Source organism: Puntigrus tetrazona, chromosome 16 (genome assembly GCF_018831695.1).
Source record: "Puntigrus tetrazona isolate hp1 chromosome 16, ASM1883169v1, whole genome shotgun sequence".
In the NCBI taxonomy this organism is placed as follows: domain Eukaryota; kingdom Metazoa; phylum Chordata; class Actinopteri; order Cypriniformes; family Cyprinidae; genus Puntigrus; species Puntigrus tetrazona.
The window spans coordinates 23223954-23243842 of NC_056714.1; the positions used below are offsets into that span (position 1 = coordinate 23223954).

General features: G+C 37.4%; 2 protein-coding genes across 3 annotated transcripts; one reads left to right on the forward strand and one right to left on the reverse strand.

Annotated features, from left to right (window-relative positions):
- Nucleotides 1–116: 116 nt before the first annotated feature.
- rap1gapl (RAP1 GTPase activating protein-like) lies at nt 117–9835 on the reverse strand. Of its 2 annotated transcripts, none has more exons than XM_043261575.1 (20): nt 9725–9835; nt 5759–9088; nt 5630–5662; nt 5460–5553; nt 5214–5249; nt 5041–5088; nt 4320–4517; nt 4118–4215; nt 3934–4012; nt 3795–3848; nt 3541–3624; nt 3262–3362; nt 3024–3153; nt 2273–2443; nt 2120–2191; nt 1468–1554; nt 1217–1372; nt 1029–1112; nt 902–912; nt 117–797 (listed from the first exon to the last, which is right to left on the reverse strand). In XM_043261575.1, the coding sequence occupies exons 2-20, from the start codon at nt 5821–5823 to the stop codon at nt 731–733; spliced, it is 1668 nt and encodes a 555-aa protein (XP_043117510.1). In that variant the 5' UTR covers nt 5824–9088; nt 9725–9835; the 3' UTR covers nt 117–730. The 2 variants fall into 2 exon arrangements, with proteins under 2 accessions (XP_043117510.1, XP_043117509.1); XM_043261574.1 differs by having other exon boundaries at nt 902–948.
- A 668-nt stretch (nt 9836–10503) lies between these two features.
- phc1 (polyhomeotic homolog 1) lies at nt 10504–19811 on the forward strand. The gene is made up of 15 exons (XM_043261564.1): nt 10504–10700; nt 11209–11358; nt 11495–11605; nt 12009–12086; nt 12254–12397; nt 12574–12759; nt 13138–13222; nt 14533–15464; nt 15550–15688; nt 16294–16463; nt 16543–16612; nt 16705–16792; nt 16888–17059; nt 17961–18198; nt 18288–19811. The coding sequence occupies exons 2-15, from the start codon at nt 11239–11241 to the stop codon at nt 18437–18439; spliced, it is 2685 nt and encodes an 894-aa protein (XP_043117499.1). The 5' UTR covers nt 10504–10700; nt 11209–11238; the 3' UTR covers nt 18440–19811.
- The last annotated feature ends 78 nt before the right edge of the window (nt 19812–19889 follow it).

A 19889-nucleotide genomic window follows, 5' to 3' on the forward strand; every position in this document is an offset into this window, starting at 1 on the left:
GTAACTAGTATTATATAAACCCTTACGAGTAGGTATAATCATAGTTTAAAGCTATCTGCCCATAAAGGTTTAAGCCATATTTGTATGGTTAATGTCACTCATGTAAAAAAAAACAAAAACAACTGTATAATGGACCCTAACTAGGGTTGATGTAGAACATTAGCTAAGTCTGAAGTTACGTTAGTGTTTCTGTGGGATTTGGTAAATTAGCAAAGCGAAGTAAATGTGTAAACTTTATAGTATTCCAATGTAACTATTCTCTTGTGTCTTATACAGATTTGTAATTTTCAAAATTCATAGACTGGAACCTTGTACGTAAGGATAGAGAATATTGAACAAAACAAAGAATATGGCTAATCAGGTTTATTTATTTTTTTTATCCTGTTGTGAACTGAAGTAAATTTAAAATACATTTAATCACAGTAACTGGATAAACTGCAGCAAAAACGTTCCAGAAATGAAATTCCTTCACTGGCAAACACCAGCTATAAGCAGCCATCAAATCTAAACCATGCCACTTCAATAAGGACATTCAAATGATCATATACAGTTTGTCAAATCTTATACATTCATCTTTCTGTTTGCACTTGCAGCTAGTAACACCTTAATACACAAAAGCTTTACTTAAAATATCTATATACTTTATTGTGCTTTGCACTCTTCAATTAATCTTGAAGTTTGTGGAAGGCTTTTTTTGTGCTTAGGCCTCAGAATTAGTGACATCCTTCATCTACAAGTCGTCCTGGGGACTGGTTTGACCTCTTGCCTCAGTGTAGCCCGTGTTGCTTGTCTGCTCGCTACGAATGAGACAAAATATGAAACTATAGACAGCTTCTGTGATTAGTTGTAAGTTGCATTGTACTTAAGAGAGCTGTAAGATGTTTTATGCATTTGTTCTCACCTCTCACCATCCTTTTCCGGTGTTTTAGCAGGGAAAAAAAGGTCATCCTTTAGCATAACCACAAGAATTATGAAAGAAAATATTATACAAATATTAAAAGGCAATTGGTGTGTTGGTATTTGCTGACCTTTGGTCGCTGCCCTGCTACACCCCCTGCCTTCTTTGGTACTCCCAAGGTATCAAACGAGTGGCTTCGCACCCTTATAGCTCTCTTAAGATGGAGAGAGATACTGATTTGAAGCTCATTTTAATGCCACACAGTAATAATCACAAGCCTGCAGTCTATTATTCTTATAATGGTTTAAGATTATCTACCTTAAAGTTCTCAATAAAACCTCCTCCACCCTCTGGAACACTTCTTCCCCCTTCAGTGAGGGGGATGCTGGGTTGTGATGGCTCTCCCAACATGCATTGAGATCGGGAAGACAGTTCAGACCGCAGTGCGTCCAAAAGAGATGAACGTGTACGTAACTGAGAATATGAGAGAATTAGGAGCGCAAGTGTTGTAACTTTAGGCTGTGACATGTGACATGAATGATTAGTTAACATGCTTAGTGTCTGATTACCTCCAGTCGACTGAATTTCTCAGCCTTGTAGCAAGAGATTTCAGCATTTATAAGTTTGGTCAAGAGGAACTCTCTTAAAACTGAGCCCTGGATTTAGAAATTCAGAGCATCATTCAGAACAAGTTTCAGAGTATGACTTGCATGTTTTCTTTATTTTATAAACCTTCACATATGTGACTCTGGACCACACAACCACATGTCATAAGTAGCAGGTGTATGTAAGCAATAGCCAACAATACATTGTATTGGTCGAAATTATCGATTTTTCTTTTATGCCAAAAATGTTAATTTTAAGTAAAGACTATGTTCCATGAAGATATTTTGTATACCGTGAATATATAAAAAAATATTTTATTAGTAATATGCATTGCAAATAACTTAATCTGGACAACTTTTAAAAGCTATTTTCTCAATATTTAGATTTTTTTGCACCCTCAGATTCCAGATTTTTGTAGTTGTATCTCGGCCAAATATTGTCCTTTATGACTGGTTTTGTTGTCCATGGTCATGTACTATGACACTTACAAAGGAAATCGAATTGTTTGTAACCTTATTTCTTCTTTTAGACCATATAGTGATTAATAGGTTTGATGCAAGAAAGTCTAGAGCTCGCTTGTTAAAACTTTTGAAATTGTAAATCGTGTGATCTCACCTCTGTAAAAATGGGCGGTGTAGGAAGGGGTGGGCCAAATGGGGGTACATCCTCCCTAGCCGTGACAGATACCTGTCAATCAAATAAGAGGCTTTGGAGCCGTGTCTTGAACAGTGAGTGATGATAAAATGGAATGGAGAATTTTTTTTTAACCTGGAAGGATCCCCCATCTTCTCCCTCTCCCTCATTCTCTCTCTTTATCCTCCTCACTGCAATGAAACAATGCAAGAAGTGGGATCTAATCACATCCGAAATGAAGGGAGTATTACCCTCCTGATACACTAGGGCAACGATGTCATTCCCAATATGTCTCTTTCTCTGCAACTGAGGGGAAAAACAGATAAAAAGAGTTAAAATAAGTTGAAAAAGGAGAAAAAATAAGTTGGTAAATAAGTCTTTCATTGTTATGAAAGAAATTGTAGCCTTTAATTGTTCCATTTTGAGGTCAGTAGGGATTTCAGTGACTCTTACTTCAGGTTATATTAATACACCAGTAGGTGGCGACAAGTGACTGTCTTTTTGAGTGAATCAAACTTCAACTGAAATGATATAGGCAATATTCAGGTATATAACACAATCGAATCGATTAATTCACAGCAACAAATCGCAAGTAGCCTACTGTGTGTTGCTGCCTGGATTCCAGACTGCTCTTCGTTTAGAAATATTGCACCGACGATGCAAAATATACAAAGTAGTCCAACAAGGCCTGTCTAAAATATAAGTATCTAAATGGTCAATTACCTATTAGTTACTGTTGATTTTTTTGCTTAAGAGGAGCATACACGTCTACGTTCTGTTGGCCCGAATAGCTATATGAGCACACATTTTAATAATATGCATTATGTCATGATAAAAGATGTTAAATACTTTTTTTTCTTCTAATAATACTTCAAACTAATTTTACCTGTTGTGTATCTCCTTCTGTGAACGGTAGTTTAGTGGTAACGTGGAACATAATCTCACGTCCATGGAAGGAGGTGAAAACAGCTTCATTTCCTGTCTGGCCATGAGAAACATCCAGACCTCCCCTGAAACTAGAAGGTGGAAAATGATGATGTCCTTTTGACAGGTGACAATAAATGAAAAATGTAAATATTGATACTGAAGTCAGTATGAATAGACACGAGTCTCAACTCCCTTACCCAGTAAATCCCTGGAGTTTGACCGTCTGTCCAAGTATTGATAAAAACTCCAAAAACTCCTCACTTTCCTCATTATTACTAAGAATATCTTCCTCTGTTAACTATGACAGATATTAGACCGAAATACAAAACAATAGAAGAATATATATATATATATATATATATATATATATATATATATATATAAAAATTACATATATATTAGGCTATTACAGACCAAGTTCTAGTAAAAAAAACATGAAGTTTGATATTTAAAATAGGTGAATTGTATCTGCACACCTGTCCTTCTCTCTGGTATAAGACACCAAATTTAAAGTTTTGGGACACTCTGTGTTCATCAAACGCCATTATGATCTCTGGGGCCTTTAGATGCAGAAAGAGCAGACCAGATAAATGATGTCAGAAAAAAAGATAAAAGACAATTGTTTTGATTATATCAGAAAAGCTTTTACTTTATGATTTTTTTAGTTTATGGTCCTATATTAGCTCTTAGTGGAGATCATAGTAAACTAATTTGGCAAGTGAAGATATACCTTTAAGTAACTCACGGCCTCAAAACAAGTGACGCTGACATTTGAGCACAGCATCTAAAATAAAACAAACAAAAACAAAATCTATTCACTTTTATTTAAACCTGAATCAGGTAGAACCATTTGTGCTGTTGTGAAATACCTTTGCCAGCTCCACTGCCGTGGGGAATTGTTGAAAGAGCGAAACAGAGAATGTGCCATGAATTGAGCACTCCTTCATCCTGATTAGATGAAAAAGAAAACTGATCAGGATGGTCTCGTACACGTCAGTAACTACTGCACATCATTATAACGAACAGCATTCAAGATGCTCACAAAATGCACACCTCAAAATGACTCTCAGGCGATTTTCCTCTTCCTCAAGACAAACAGATAAAACTAGGCACCCAAGAGAAGGGTCACAAGCAGTGAATGAATGATGATACTGCAGCAAACATGAAAGAAAAGCATGAGTGTGTGAGGATCCGTTCGACAAAATTATTTGAGGTTTTTCAAATGAAAAATAGGAAATTAAAAATGGTCACTGACTCTGTGACGGAAGAATTCCTGATAGACTTTAGCTTCACTGTCTCTCTCCATGATGTCGTAGCTCTCCAGACCAAAGCCCCCCTGTGAGAGAGTAGGGCTGGTCTCCACATGTCTATCCAGAGGAGGGTCGATCCAATAACCTCCAGATTTAGGAGGCAGGATAAGAGGTAAGCCATCTCCAATCTTTAACAGCCGTGTCTGAGTGATCAATAGCAATTGTGTAAGTGGAAATTTGAAACTATATACTCTGTGTTTGAAAGGTTCTGTGTCAGTAAGATTTTTTAAACATTTATGAAAGATGTTCTCTAAGGCTGCATGTATTTTGTAAAGTATTGTGAAAGGTATTGGGAATTATTACAATGCAATATTTAAATGTGTTTTCTTCCTCTGATGTAAAAGTAAAAAACCATAATACATCATTTATATCACAATGAAACTTCCACCACATCTGAAATTACAGTATGTATTGTGTTTAAAGGTATACTGTTGTGGGAATGGACTAAAATACTGAAATGCTGTCATATTTAAATTAATTTAAAAATTAAAAGAGTATACTTAAAATTAGTATTTATCTATTGTATTATTACATTTATATATTACATTCATATAGTAAAAATGGTATAACATAAGAATGCTTAAAGTTGAAGAAACCCCTTATCATTTCTTAGTTTCCTATAGACTGAAACTATGCCATAAACAGTTTTGTGGTAAAAATCCCTACCTTCAGAGGTGGTGGGAACTCACAACGCTGTTCATCCAATCTGCTACCCTGCAGACAAACACAACCACAGAGAAATCATATTCATCATCACTGCAACTGAACAAGACAACCGTATTTACACTGTTGTTGTTTACACTGGCAAAGACCATGGGGGGAGAAAAAGATAATGTTACCTGTAGCTTTTCAATGATTGCAAACAACTCTGTGACCTGCAGAGAAACGACAAGGGAATGTCAGAAACAGTGAAAGTCTTACGTATGTATGTATACCCTACAAGGTGTAATCAAAATATCACTGATGCAGAGTTGTCCAGTTTCTCCTCAGAGTTCGGAAGCAATTCATAATTCAGATATCAAAAACCTGGAGAGACCGTCTACTCCAAACTGTCATTTTCAACATCCTTAGAGCAGATTTCTTACCTTCTGACTGGACGGTGCAGAAGTAAGTGGCTTAGCCTCACCGGAGGGCGAATCCAAAATATCCAGGATGCTGTGACCCACAGATTCTGCACAGCTGTGAAAGAGAAAAGCGTTCTGGAAAACTGAGTTTAAACACCTGAGCACAACGACAAAATCAAAGCGTGGCTGACCTGCTCTCATTTCCAGTGATGAACTTGTCGATCCTGCGTATAGCATAAAAATGCCACATGACAGGAAACCCTTAAGCATTGCATTCAGATTACAACAGCGGCTGAATGTTATTTGTCATATCCACTCACCCTCCGTATGCTCCGAATGTGAAACTTCTTTTCCTGGAGAACAACTTCTCGTTTCTCCCCTCCATGGTTTGTTACAGACAGCCACAGAAATATGCTATCATATTCATCGGGCTCTCAGAAACATAACAGGCATGCAGGCCATCACTCCTGATGGTGAATTAACTGCTTCTCTCTGTCTGTATGTGTGTGTGTGTGTGTGTGTGTGCGTATCACTCTCTCTCTTTTCTCTCTGCCCCCTGCCACTCTCTCATTTAATCTCTCCCTACATCCTTCCTTGTCTCCTGCTGCCTGTTGACTGACAGGAGTAACCCTTGCATGCCCATCTCCTGGCACTGACATCAGAGGTCGGTGAACTGCTGCACATATACAGACTAACTAAAAGCCTTTGAATAGATGCAATGGTGAATATTCCCTCGCTGAAATCGTTTAAAAGCATTTGTGAGGCATTTATGCAGCCGCTCTGAAAAACCTGCCCTGGGAGGAAAAAAAGATACGTGAATGGGCAATGGACTATTGCTATAGACCTGTTACCCTTTCAGTAAGCAAGATTCATCAATTATTGACCAAACTCTCTTAGAGAGAGGAGGCAAGGCAGCAGGGGATAGAGGGCGAGAGGGAGGGAGCAGGAAAAAGAGGAAGAGAGAGAGGGGGGTGGTCAAGAGACTTTACCGACAAGAGAATAGAGAAATGAAAAAGTGATATTGAGGGGCTGACTTTTGTCTTCTCAAAAAAGAATCTTTATTTATTTTTGTCTTTAACTGGTCTTAAAACTATTTATTTACATATTGCTTAAAATGTATAGTTGATATCTCATAAAAAGGGATTACAAGTAAAGTAAATAAAAATTACACTGCAGAATAGTCCATCAGCCTGGAATCATTCAAGTTCTCAACTTTTGCCTTAGACCTAAATTCATAATCAATTTACTTTACCCTCTCCCCCATCTACACATGACATGAGCATTGCGTTGTTTTAAAAGCAAATAAAAAACACATGCAGATTTCACATTGTGTTCAATTTTTCCATGGTGTATTCGTCATGCTGAAACTAATGCTACACTGCTACACTTCTGGCAACCTTTTTTTTTTTGCTAAAAGTGACTGCACTTTAACTCATTTCATTTACAATGTACTGTAACGTTTCAAACGTCCACTTTGACGTGTCACAGTGTGTCTGTGTCTGAAAAGTCCCTTCTCATTCACTGTTCCCTGTGTCCGTCCACTTATACAGTCCACTTAAAAGAGTGAAGGAAAACGAGGGAATTCAGACGGCCATTTTTGCATATGTTTGGTTTGCTGTTTATGATCATTTGGCAATTAGCTAACTGTCAAGTGCCAGTTGTTAGTGATCTTGAAATCGGTCATTTGCCACAGTGTTGCTATGTGGTTGCTAGGTGTTCTGAATGTTGTAAGTGCATTGCTGTGCAGTTGCTGGGGTGGTTTTTAGGTGGCTTTTTGACAGGATCAAAAGAGTGTTATGTTACCCACTGGACAATCATAACTCCAGTTTGTTTAGAAACATAATAGCTTACAGATTTTGAAACCTGACCCTAAATATCAGCAATAATAATAATAGGCAAAAATATTTTCACATTCTTTTTTTTTTCTTCTTCAAAAAGATATTGACTATTTTCCTTATTTTTCCAAACTATATGAATTCTGGTATGTGAACAACTGACCTATGGAGAAATAAAACCAGAACTATGTATTTTTATAGTTCCTTATTCTAATAATTCTTGTATTTTTGGTGTTTTCACATACATACAAAATTCTCAAAATCCCAGCCTCATTGACATATTTGAGATTTAAGGAAGGAAAAAAATTGTTTTGTTTCAACACACTGTTTCTAAGATCAAATTAAAATGAAGAATTAAATAATAATATAATAACAATGATAATAGTAATAATTAGAATTTCTTCTATAATTTGTAATAAGTACAAGTTCTGAGTTGTAAAGCTTCACTTTATGTATCCTTCTGGAAAATCTGATTGAGAACCGCCAAGAAACAGGCCAGAATCTCTTCTTCACAGAAAACACGCAGTTCATCAATTTTCCGCTGTATTGCTTCATTCTTTCTCAGATAATTCCAGTAGAAATCTCTAGGTTTCTGTCCATTTCTGTGGTAGTGTCTGATTACCATAACGGCCCTGTCAGAGGAGAACTCTTGTGTTTGTTTTGCTGCCCTGTTTAGGATGTACATGTAGGCCTGAACCTGATAATAGTACTCATGTGTTTCATTAAGGTGTGCATGACGATCACCATTTTTTGGTTTAGTAAAGACTTTGCCCACCATATCTCCAGTGGTTCCTTTACACTCAATCAACATTTTTTCACTTTTTTCCCCTTTTACTTCTGCTAAAAAGTCCAGTCTTCCAGAGAGGAATCCAAAGTCTACTTTGTTACCTTTGGTGTACCTCACTCTCATGTTTGTACCAATTTCTCTCAGCTCATGGTAGAACTTGAGACATTCACGTTCATCTTCTGGGTTCTGGAAATATTTCCCGAATATTTGCCGTTGTGGAGAAGACGTTGTCCAGAGAGCCGATTCATCAGCATAGTCTCTCTTCTCAACGTCACAGACATTTACTGTCACACCAGCAGAAATATTTGCAAGATTGTCTCCACCTTCTAAATGTCTCCAGCTCCTTGTCTGTGTTGTAGCGTAAATCGTGGGTGTGGAGATGGCTTTTGTCCGGTATTTGTCCCTGAACCTGAATCCGCAACTTGAGTTCGATACATTCTTTCCCCACTGCGATCTTAGAGCTTTTTCTGAATCTTCTCTTTTTTCAAAGAAAATCTTCAATGTGAGTTCAATAATTTTTCCATTGTCTTTCAGTGGCAGCGAGTTCTTCACTTCCCGGCAGCCGAGACGTGGAATGCTGTTAAACTGTAGTTGAAAGTTTTCCAGTTGTTTTACAATATCCTGGGCTTTTTGAACGATGCCTGCATTCTCTGAGAGCCTTATGACTTTGTGGTTCAGGACACCATTGGGCAGGTTAATGTGGAGTGACTTTAGAAGTACTAGGTAGTCACTTACTGAAATTCCACTGGTGCTGGTGCCTAAAACAGGCTGTGCTTTTTCAGGCAAAAAAACCCTAGATCCTGGTTTTGAACTGTCCCCGAAACCTTGCTTTTCTGTTCCTCTTTCACGCTTTCCACCCGTGCTTCCAGTCTGGCAATACCCCATACCTATTGTCAGTTCTAGCTCGTAAAAATTGGACTTATCCCAGACCTTCTGTCCATTCAACAAATTTCCATTCTTCCAGCTCCCATCTTTCAATTCACCCATTCTTGAAGGTTCAGTGTTTTTATCTTTAAAATTCTTTACATCTAGAAAACATTCACATTGAGGAAATTAATTTAATAAAAGTAAAAAAGACAATAAAATAATAAATGAATAAAATAAATTATAAAGTAAAATAATAAATTACATGTACTTTAATACTACACAACATTAGGCATAAAACCTAACCTTAGCTGTAAAAAAATAAGAAAAAACGTAAAACACCTCTTCGCCCTTTTTAAAATGCTATTTAGTATTTCAGTATACTGAAAATATCAAATTAATATGTAATTTATCAGTGTTTAATTAATAGTTCTTTAATTCATTATAATGAAGGTATTAACCTGATTATATGATGTTAGGATAAACTAACATCTAAAAAGTCAGAGTACTGAACAATTGCTGTATACAAATTACAGCACCTGGAAATCAGTCACACCCTGTCATGTGATGCCTGAGCTGTGTTAGTCATAGGATTTTATTTCTTTTTGTGAAAAACATTTTGATAATCTATGTTAAACATTTATGTTTTCTTAATAATTATGGTTGTATTGCATGTGCGTATATTTTGTGTATTTTCTACACATAATTGGTTTGCCCTGACAGTACTGATATTTCTTATACATAATATACTGTATATAATCCATTCCTTCTCTAAAATAGTAGAGAAAATATATACTTACTGATGTTTTTATCTGATTCCAGCAGTCGTATCATAACAAGACTTAATATGGAGCCTTGACTACCTGTGTTTATGTTGTCAGATGAAATGTCAGCTGAATAACAGGTCCGCCCAGATTGCAAATGAGCCCTTTCGTTTTCCATTCACCTGATTGTATGTGTGGTTATATCATGTTGTAATTCAATCATGTCAGTGTATTAAAAAAATAGCTTACTAAAAAAATTACTTGCTTAAATCTCTTTAAAGATGAACATGTTACCAGTTAAAATTAAAGTCATTTGAATATTATTATTATTATTATTATTATTATATATTATTATATTCAATATAAATAATATTTGAATTACACTTTGTTTATAATAGGTTTTATAATACTTTTTTGAGAATTGTGTAGGATAATGCTTTAGGCTGTTTATGTTTATTGAATGAAAGAAAGTGAACATTTTAATCGTTCACCACTTGATTTATTGTACTTAATTCTATTTATTTATTTTTGGCATACATAATATCTGTAACGTTACGTTTTATTTGAGAGTAATTTATTTTAAATTCAAGAGCTTGGCGTTAGTGTTTTCTCTGTATTTGAACAATTTTTTAATATATCTGTTATATCTAACTTGTCTTTTTTTTCTAAAATGTATTTTAGGGGTGTGTTTATTTACCTATTCATTGTACAGACAGACGGGACTTTTATTGTGTAATTATGCATGGCCGCTGCAGACTTCTATCTGTCACGTCATTTTTGGCGCCGGAAAAAGAATAGTAAACAGTGCGGGGGGCGGGGCGGGGTTTCATCGCTTTTTTTGAGCCTCATCACAATCACCGTTGTTTGAAGAATTCCAACAATACTTACAAAAGCAAAAAATAAACACTGGAACTATATTACATCGATATCATAAGCACAGTGGACTCAGCGGTTCCTGCTGGTTGTTTCCATTACGAGAGAGAGAAGCAAAAACATTGACGATCGCAGAGAGGTAAAATTTTGTCTGTTTGGCACTTTGGGAGTCGCCAGTTCGCCAACATTTTTGCAGCAGCGGATGAGATACTGGGGGTGGACATAGTGTCTATTTTCACCCAGTGCATTGCTTCTGCTTGAACACACATGGAAATAAACAAGTGTGCATGGTGTTATTTTGTCTAGTATGCATCGCAACTTGCTCATATGTGAAAATTGCAGAGAAGTAATGCAACAGAACCTCGATCATTCATTACACGCTGATGACAGATAACCTTAACCTTTCTTTATTCGTTAGTAATGCTGTACACGTTAAAAGGACGTAACGTTGGGCCATTTGAAGAGATTCAATCTAAAGATTTTAACAGACTTGAGTGCTCTAACAAGTGTGTGGGAAAGTGTTCAACTACTCCATTGTTTTTATTCTAAATAGCTGCTTTAATGAATATTTTAAGAAACAGATAAGCATTAAACCTCTTCTGAATCGTTTGTTGATGCATATTTTTCTCTGGTATTCTATTACAAAGTTTGATTGACTGGTCGTCCATCCAGTGAGCATGGAGGCAGGAGAAGACCAGGCCAACTCCAGCTCAACCAATAGCAATGCAGCGTCAGGGGGAAACTCCCGCCCCCCTCAGATAGCTCAAATGTCTCTGTATGAAAGGCAAGCCGTGCAGGTGTGTCACAAAGCCATTGCAAAGTCCACAAACAGACAAATTGAAGTGTAATTTATATCGCTTATTCGTGCCAGTGCCACTCAGAGACTTGAATTGTGAGAAGTTTAGTGTTCTGTATTCCTGAATATTTTTGCAGGCACTGCAGGCGTTACAGAGGCAGCCCAATGCAGCTCAGTACTTCCAGCAACTGATGCTGCAGCAGCAGATCAACAGCGCTCAACTTCATAACCTGGCTGCTGTGCAACAGGTTAGACGCAGTCAGTAAATCATAACAAACAAAATCCACATCAAATGATTAGTGATATTATTCTTGGTGGGAGTGGTGGAAGAGGAAAAACAACCAGATTATGCATATTATCTTTACAGATTTTATCATTTTTTTTTAAATCTCAGTCCTGGTGTTTTAACTAGAGGATTCAGCATTTCTACCTGGTTGGGTAAAATTTTTAATAAAAACAAAAAAAAAAATAGAAGGACACCATGGCATGAAAAGACTTTTTTAAAAAAACATTTTATTTTTGCTAATTATTTATTTTTATGAATATATATAATATAGATTTACCATAATTTCCATTATTGTTATTAAAAAACTTCAATAAAAACACCAAAAACATTGTAAGTTCTGTAGTGCTATTTTCTTATATTTGCAGGCAACTCTTGCAGCCAGTCGTCAGTCAAGCTCTCCCAGTAACAGCGTCTCTCAAGCCTCAAGTTCAGCGCAGTGCACAGTGAGTGCTTCTACATCGATTAAATGTGTGGCCTGACTGATGCAAATTATAACTATGCTCACTTCTCATTTTTCCGTTTGTGAAACTGTGGTTAAGTTAGTTAACAATAATTTTGGAACACTTTATTAAATAGAGGCTAGAGCTGATCTATGGTGTGCTTGTTTTAGGTCAACTTAAGTACAACATCTGGTGGAGGGACCATGACAAACCCCCGTCCAGTGGGACCTGCCACCTCTGCTGCCTCAACAGCCCTTAGCCAGTCAGTTTTGTTGGGTGGAAACTCGGGTGGACAGGGTCAGATGTACCTGAGAGTAAGTGTCTTGTCAGAGTGCACTTAAATCCAGACCTAGACCTAATATATGCTTTACGGCTTGTAATAACACTGTACGACAGTATGAAACTGTTTACCTGGTGACTGTTGATGTAATGTTTATTCAAGCTCACTCTTTTCCTAAGGGTGTAATTTTACCGGTCCTTCCACCCACAGGTAAACCGCTCTCTCAGGGCACCTCTCACCCCTCAGCTCATTTTCATGCCTGGTGGTACGGCCACAGCTGCAGTGGCAACGGTTGCCCAACAGCAGCCCCAGCAGCAACCCCAGCAGCAGCAGCAGCAGCAGCAACAACAGGAAACGGCTCCCACGTCCTCAAGTAACCAGTCAGACAATGATCAGGTGTGACATTTGGCCTTCTAAGTTAAGTTACATTAACAGATTATGCATCAGTCTGTAGGGGTTCCATGAAGTCAACAGAGAAAATAAGGCCAGATTTGATCAAACTGCTCACATATCCCATTTAAACAGTACCTAATTTGTTTCAAATGTAAAGTAGTCTTACCTGCAGTTAAACTGTATGCAGGAAGTTTGAAACATTTATATTCTTAATGGTTGTGTTTCCTTTGCATAGTATTTCACTGTCAGTTTTAAAGATAAAATTACTACTAGTCATAGGGTTGAGATCTTTGTTCATCTTGATGTTGTTATACCCTTTTCCTTTTCACACTTTCCTTTGTTTTGGCTTTTGCATAATTTCCCCTGTCTCTCTTTTTTTAGGTGCAGAATTTGGCAATGCGTTGCGTGTCCACTCCAAGGGTGGCTACTGTGAAGACAGAGTTTGCAGACAGGAAGGAGACAAGTGGTGAGGATTAAAATGAAGATATTACAGGGCTCAACAATGTGTTTTTTTTGCTTGACCAGTCGAGCCAGTAGTTCAGATTTTCACTTGCGCTGCTCCAGCACACAATGTGTTGGTTTTTTTTTGTTGCTTCAATTTCTAGTTTTATAAATCATAATGCAGTCTTAGTTTTAACCTATTATAAAAAATGTGTTATTATTTAACATGTATTCTATTTATTATTTGATTATACACATTCAAAACTTTTTTAAAATAACAGTTTAGATAAAAAAAAAAAGTAATTCAAATAAAGTTCTTTTGAACATATTCATTTACAAAAAAGGAAAGATATTTATATTGTGATAATATTTACAACATAACAGTTTTACTGCATTTTTTTGTCAAATAAACGCATTCCTGGAGAACGGAAGATACTCCTTTCTGAAAGTGACAAATTTAATTCACAACAAAACTAGCAATAAGTACTGAGCGTTATGCACTTATTAAAAGGCAGTGTAAGTTAAAATAGCATATTTACTTAGCAATAGATTCTGTTTACGCCAAGTTAAAACAGCAGCATTTCTTAGTGACATGCTATTTACACTAAGTGCAAATAGCTGTTTCTGTTTACACTGTTTAAAATTGCATTTTCTGCTATTTATACTACTTATTGCAAATAGTGGCAGTTATCTGCACCTCTGTTTTATAGTACATTATAAAACAGCATGCAATAACACAGTGAGTTTAAATTTTAATTTTAATTCAAATTATTAAATGCATGACGCCTTATTGGGACACTAAAGCCTTCCCTGCACCTACATTAACTTTTTGATTATTTCCTTAATTTTTATTGAAAATAAATGTTTTCTGATTTGAGATGAAATGTAGAAATTTAGGGAAAAGTTTGGCAAAAAGGCAGATTCGAACCCGGGCCGATTGCATCAAAATAAGTACAAAACATTTTACTTTCTGCACCACAGGAGATACTATTGACTATCTTTTTTGTAATTCTAACTTTGGCCAATCACACATTGGTGGGCGGAGTTAGTGTAAATGCCCTCTGCCAACAAGACGGGCTATTTGCATTTAGTGTAAATAGACACTCCATTATTAAAAACATAGAGGAAACTCCAAGCCACTAACATTTCTATGTAAAGTTTGTATATAAAGTTAAAAGATTTACACAATTATTACTAAATGTCACAGAAAACCAAATGTGTAATAATGCATGTACACAGGTACTCTTTATTGTTGTTCTTTTGTATACAATATGTAATTTCTCAGTTGCAAAAACTACAGAATGAACTAAAGTTTATTTCTTTCTGACTTTCAAGGCTCATTCCCTCTTAACCAACAATCTCAGACTCAGCAGCAGTTTGGTCAGGCAGCCCAGCAGATCCAACCACAGACCCAACCGCTCGCGAGCACCAAACTCCAAAACTGCTCCAACGCCACCAATTCCAACATGCCTGGCCTCAATGTGAAGGGCGCTAACCAATCCGCTGTCACCCCACAGCAAGCTGGAGGTTCCTCCAATCCTCCCTCCTCCTCGCCTTCCCCCTCGCTCCCTCTTTCCCAGCTCCTCCTTTCTCAATCTGGCTTGTGCCAAGCTCGAGGAGTACCAGCTGCAACAGCCACCGTTACCCACATCCTGGTGCCCACCTCCAATGTTCCTACATCTTCTCAAGGCTATTCGATGGGTACGGTGACAAACAAATCTAACATGACTGCCCAGACGTTAGTGGTGCAGCCCCTCCAGCAGACGGGGGCGAATCTTAGCACTGAAAAACTGGGTCATGGAACAGGGCATGTGCCCATTCAACCTAAAACGGCTCAGGGGCATAGGCTGCCAGTGCAGATGCCTCCTCGACACCCTCCTCCCATTCTTCCAGCACCACCCAACAATGGGCAGGCTGCGGGGGGCCATCACCCTCCTCACGTCCCAGTTCAGCTGGTCGGGGCGAGGCAAAGCACAGTAGGAAACTCCCAGGCTTTAGCAGTGGCCCAGGCTCGAACCTGTTGCGGCCAGCAGGACGCTACGGCTGTCGTACCTGTCAATAACTCTGGTAGCAATGTTGTTACAATGGTGACTGCTGTGGAAACAAGCGGAGCCGGCATGTGCCTTAAAACAGCCCAAAGTGCCCTCCCAATGTCTACCAATCAGAGCTCAGCATTGAGTCAGGGTAGTCCTGCTTCGGCCACACACTCGATGGATGGACAAAATAGCTCTGGAGATTCTGTTTTCGTTCAGTCTGGACCAGCTCAGGTTAGTAGATAATAGGCGAACTGTGATTCTCTTTGGTCTGTCCATGCTGGTGATGCTCAAGCAGATACTGAACTTTTTATTGTAGACAAAGCCTGGGATCGGCCCGTTAAAACGGAAATCTGAGTCAGATTTACCCCATGAGATGGCAGCCGAGGCCGTCAATGCAAGTGCATCAATGCAAGACTCCGCTCCTCCTCTCTCACCAGCTCCCTCATTAGATACAGGTGGGTCTGTCACAGTGTTTATTGCTGAATGCAGTAATAAAAATAAACGTTTTTTTCCATCTCAGGAATAAATAATATAAAAAATATATTAAAATGAAGAAATCATTTTGTAAAAACTGTTTAGTAAAAATTACTGTTTTACTGTAATTATTAAACGTTGCCTTGAACTGTTTTTGTAAATCCTCATTTCACACAAATTTTAAATTTAAATTACATTTTCTATATACACTCTTCATCTTTAAAAACATTTCTGTTAATGCTGTTAAATTTAATCTTGAAAAATTAATATCCGTTTACACTCTACATTACAAACTTGTGATGCCTGAATTGTAAAACCGACATGTTGTTTTGAATTTTTGCTGTAATTTTTTTTTATCTCAACACATTCAGTTCATATTGCAACTTGGAATAAAAATGATTAAATAATGTAATGTGAAAATTCTATAAATATTGTAATAAATAAAGTAAATATAATAATAATAAAATGTAGACATCTATAAAAAATGTTTATGAATAGCAGTTGAATCACTATTTATTCTTCTTGTTTGTATGAATGCTTTTGCTCTTCTTAACTGTCTGTTTCTCACTGTCTCTTTGTTGTTTAGTTCCAGAGATGGCGTTCTCCTCTCCTCCTACTCTCTCTCTTTCTCTCCCTCTCCCTCGTGGAGGAGGACAGGGTGATCGAGCACCGGTGCCACAGGCTGTGGTCAAACCTCAGGTCCTCACTCACCTCATTGAGGGCTTTGTTATCCAGGAGGGAGCCGAACCTTTCCCTGTGAGTGTATCTGCTAAATGCATTCATTAGTGGTCTGAGAGGAATAGAACACACTCAAACTTTTCCTTCTGATTGACAGGTGACTGGGCCATTGAAAGAACCTGTGGCTGTTCCACCCATCCTACATCCAGAGAACATCCGCTCTGATAGTGAGTTTTTGTGCATCAAAGCTGTGGTAAAATATTTTTTACAATGAAGTTCTCCCTGTCTCTTACACATTCTGTCTGTATATCATTTTCAGAATTGAAGTGTGAATACTGTTTAAGATTTGCACCGGCCAGCCAGTTCAGGCGATCAAAGCGCTTTTGTTCCAAAACCTGTGCCAAGAGGTGAGACCAAATTTAGCCCGTATCATCGATAGATTCTTAAAATGTTTGATTTATAGAATTAATGGAATTATTTGCATCTAAACCTTTTCATACAGGTACAATGTCAGCTGCAGTAACCATTACCGTGTTAGTAGAGGTCTTGAGGGCGTCGAACGGCCATCAGGGGGCCCTGTTGTGCAGGATGTTATTGCTAGACGCAGGGGTCCTCGCAGAAGCAGCTCTGAGATAGCCTGTGCTAAAATAACAGGCAGGCATCTTCCTGTAAAGGTGAGATAGTGAAAATTGCAGCAACTTGATTACGAAATAAAATTTCATGTACAACTACTATTAAGATGTTTAAGGTCAGTAAGATTTTATTTAAATACTTTTAATAACTTTATTCCGCAAGAATGCAGTCAACTTATAAAAAGTACAGACATTTCTAATGTTACAAATGGATTTAAAAAAAAGCCATTCTTGCGAATTTTGTATTCCTTAAAGGAGCCTGAAATAAATGTATCATGGTTTCCACATATTAAGCAGCACAACTGTATTAAAGTGCCCCTATTATGGGTTTTGAAAGGTTCATATTTTGGGAGTCCAAAACAACAGGCATTTTCTTAAAATATGCATTACAAGAGTTATTTTGCAAAAACAGATAACCCCCTTTTTTTAAATTAATTTGTTGAACAACTCCCAACCGATTCATTCAACAGTGTTTGTGAGATTTTAACTCTCCAAAAATGGCACCTAGATGCAAAGAATGAATTCTCATTTTCATTTTGAACCAACACAAAAAGATCAAGAAGTGGACAGGCTATATGCTAAATATTGACGTCAACATTATACACTTTGCCCTTTAAAACTGTTGGATGTTTTGATGTTTTGACTTAGAGCTATGTTAGACACTGCATGAAAGGTAATTTTCATTAATCCATAATTTGTTTATGAGCACCAAATCAGCATATTAGACTGATTTTTTTTTTTAGCATTGTGTGCTAATGAAGACTGGAGTAACAAGTACAAGTAACAAGAACAAATTAACATTTGTGAGCATAAGAGACTTCTGAGACTTTCGGAAACATAAAGAAAGTGTATATACATGAAGTCACCCAAAGGTGAAACTGAAAATCATACTTTTACCTTTTAATATGCTTTAATCAATGTTTTTTCCCTCTCTCTCTTGCAGTGTCGTTCAGAATCTAGCCGTTCTGAGGACATCTCCAGCTGTGAAGGCGAAGAAGAGGAAGACTTCTTGTCACTCTCTCCCAGCTCATCCTTCTCATGCCCAAGACCAACTCACTGTGGTCCTCAGTTAGATGGCACAGCACCAAGTGGCATCCCAGTGAATGAGAACCACTTCCTATCTGGCAACCCGGCTCACTGGAGTGTGGAGGAAGTGTGTCAGTTCATTTCTTCTCTTCAAGGTTAGTGTTCTGATTATCCTCTGAATGTATGCTTTGTGCTCACCTGTATATTTACTTTTTTACATCATATACTCCTCCATCTCTTGCAGGTTGTGAGGACCTGGCATCCCAGTTCCTGTCACAGGAGATCGACGGCCAAGCGCTCATGCTACTAAAGGAAGAGCATCTTATGTCCACCATGAACATCAAACTCGGTCCTGCCCTCAAAATCTGTGCTTCTATCAACAGCCTAAAGGATTGAACAAAGCATGGCGAGAGAGAAGTAGCAGGATCAGAGCTTTATACTTCTGTCACCAGCCTGAGAAACTGAAACTGACGGGCATGAAAAGACATTGGATTTTATACTGACATAGAGATTAATCCAAAAAAAAACAGGAATGAATGACATAACATTTGAAGGGGAAAACAAGTGAGGCCTTATTAAAGCAAATTATTTACCTTAGTGTTTGTTTAGATGTGAAAGTCTGAATTATTAATGATATTTTTCAGTGATGGCTAGATTGGAACTGACTAGTTCTCGCTTTAATTGGTCCTGTTTCCAAACAGTTCTGAAAAGAATAATGGGAGTGATCCTAAAGGAAAGAAATAGCACAAAGATAATAATCTATAATCTTTCAATGACGGAATCGATTTAATTAGGAGGTGATAATGCATAATACATTTCGATTCTGCATTTTGAATGTGCTACCTATATAATATCTGGGCTGTTTGAATGGGCATGTGAGCTTCGTATCTCTGATTTGAAGCAGTCACTGTAAATGTGTAGTCCTTTTGTGTTTGTCAGTTACGTTAAAAAATAGTAATCAAAGTATGACTGATAATGCCATTAGAGACAGTAATCAATGTTATACCTGTAGTGCTTTTGACTATCAGAGTCAAAGATATATGAATAAGTTGCCTTTTCTAAAAACAAAGCAGTTTGTCGACTCTGACAGCTGCATCTTCCTTCAAAACCTCCCGTACTTTTCTCAAAAAAAGTCAAATTGAGTGTCATTTCACTACTTGTTTGGAAAGCCTGTTGTTTTCAGTTTATCAGCACTTGATTAAGGGACTGTTGATTGTATTTAGTGTGCCACTTAGGAAGTTAATACAATTGGATTCCTATACACTATATAACGTTCTGCTATGAATCTACAGAAATGGTCATTGCAGCCGTTGATGATTTCATACGTCAACTTTGCATTCCCGTTTCACTGCTATCAGCGGTTCAGAGACTGTGAGAAATGGAAAATCTGTAGTTATGTTCTCACTACACAGTATTACTGAATGGAAGTAGGTTTTGTTTCTTTTTATAAATCACAGACTGAAGGAGTATTTGGGTAACCAATCCTAGAACAATACGTTTTCTTTTTTTGTTTCTACAATAGATGGTTAGGAAACTTTTCATTTGTATTGAAAAGTAGCGTAATTATTTTTGGGTACAGTTTACCGGCTTCATAGACAAGTATTAGTAGCTTTACTTGAGAGTCTTGCAGCACCGTTATGATGAGGTAGTGTGTAAATGTTTATGAGAGAATGAGAGAGCCTAAGAAAGCTGTTTGCTGGCACTCTAAAAGTATGGCTGAGTTTCTTTGTATGCTAAAATATGAATAAAGAAGGTGCTGTGACATTCACATCCATCTCAAGTCTTTATTTCTTGGTTGGAATATTAAGTATTCTGTTCCTCGTTTTGAGATGCATTGATGGCTTTG

Excerpts from the sequence above, each read along its gene's own strand:
- rap1gapl (XM_043261574.1), bottom strand. The coding sequence starts at position 5,823 with ATGGAGGGGAGAAACGAGAAGTTGTTCTCCAGGAAAAGAAGTTTCACA. Across the intron at positions 4,518-5,040 it reads AGTTCCCACCACCTCTGAAG|ACACGGCTGTTAAAGATTGG; the intron begins GTAGGGATTTTT and ends TTGATCACTCAG. Across the intron at positions 4,216-4,319 it reads AGGAATTCTTCCGTCACAGA|TATCATCATTCATTCACTGC; the intron begins GTCAGTGACCAT and ends TGTTTGCTGCAG.
- phc1 (XM_043261564.1), top strand. The coding sequence starts at position 11,239 with ATGGAGGCAGGAGAAGACCAGGCCAACTCCAGCTCAACCAATAGCAAT. Across the intron at positions 15,465-15,549 it reads TTCAGTCTGGACCAGCTCAG|ACAAAGCCTGGGATCGGCCC; the intron begins GTTAGTAGATAA and ends TTTTTATTGTAG. Across the intron at positions 16,464-16,542 it reads AGGGAGCCGAACCTTTCCCT|GTGACTGGGCCATTGAAAGA; the intron begins GTGAGTGTATCT and ends TCTGATTGACAG.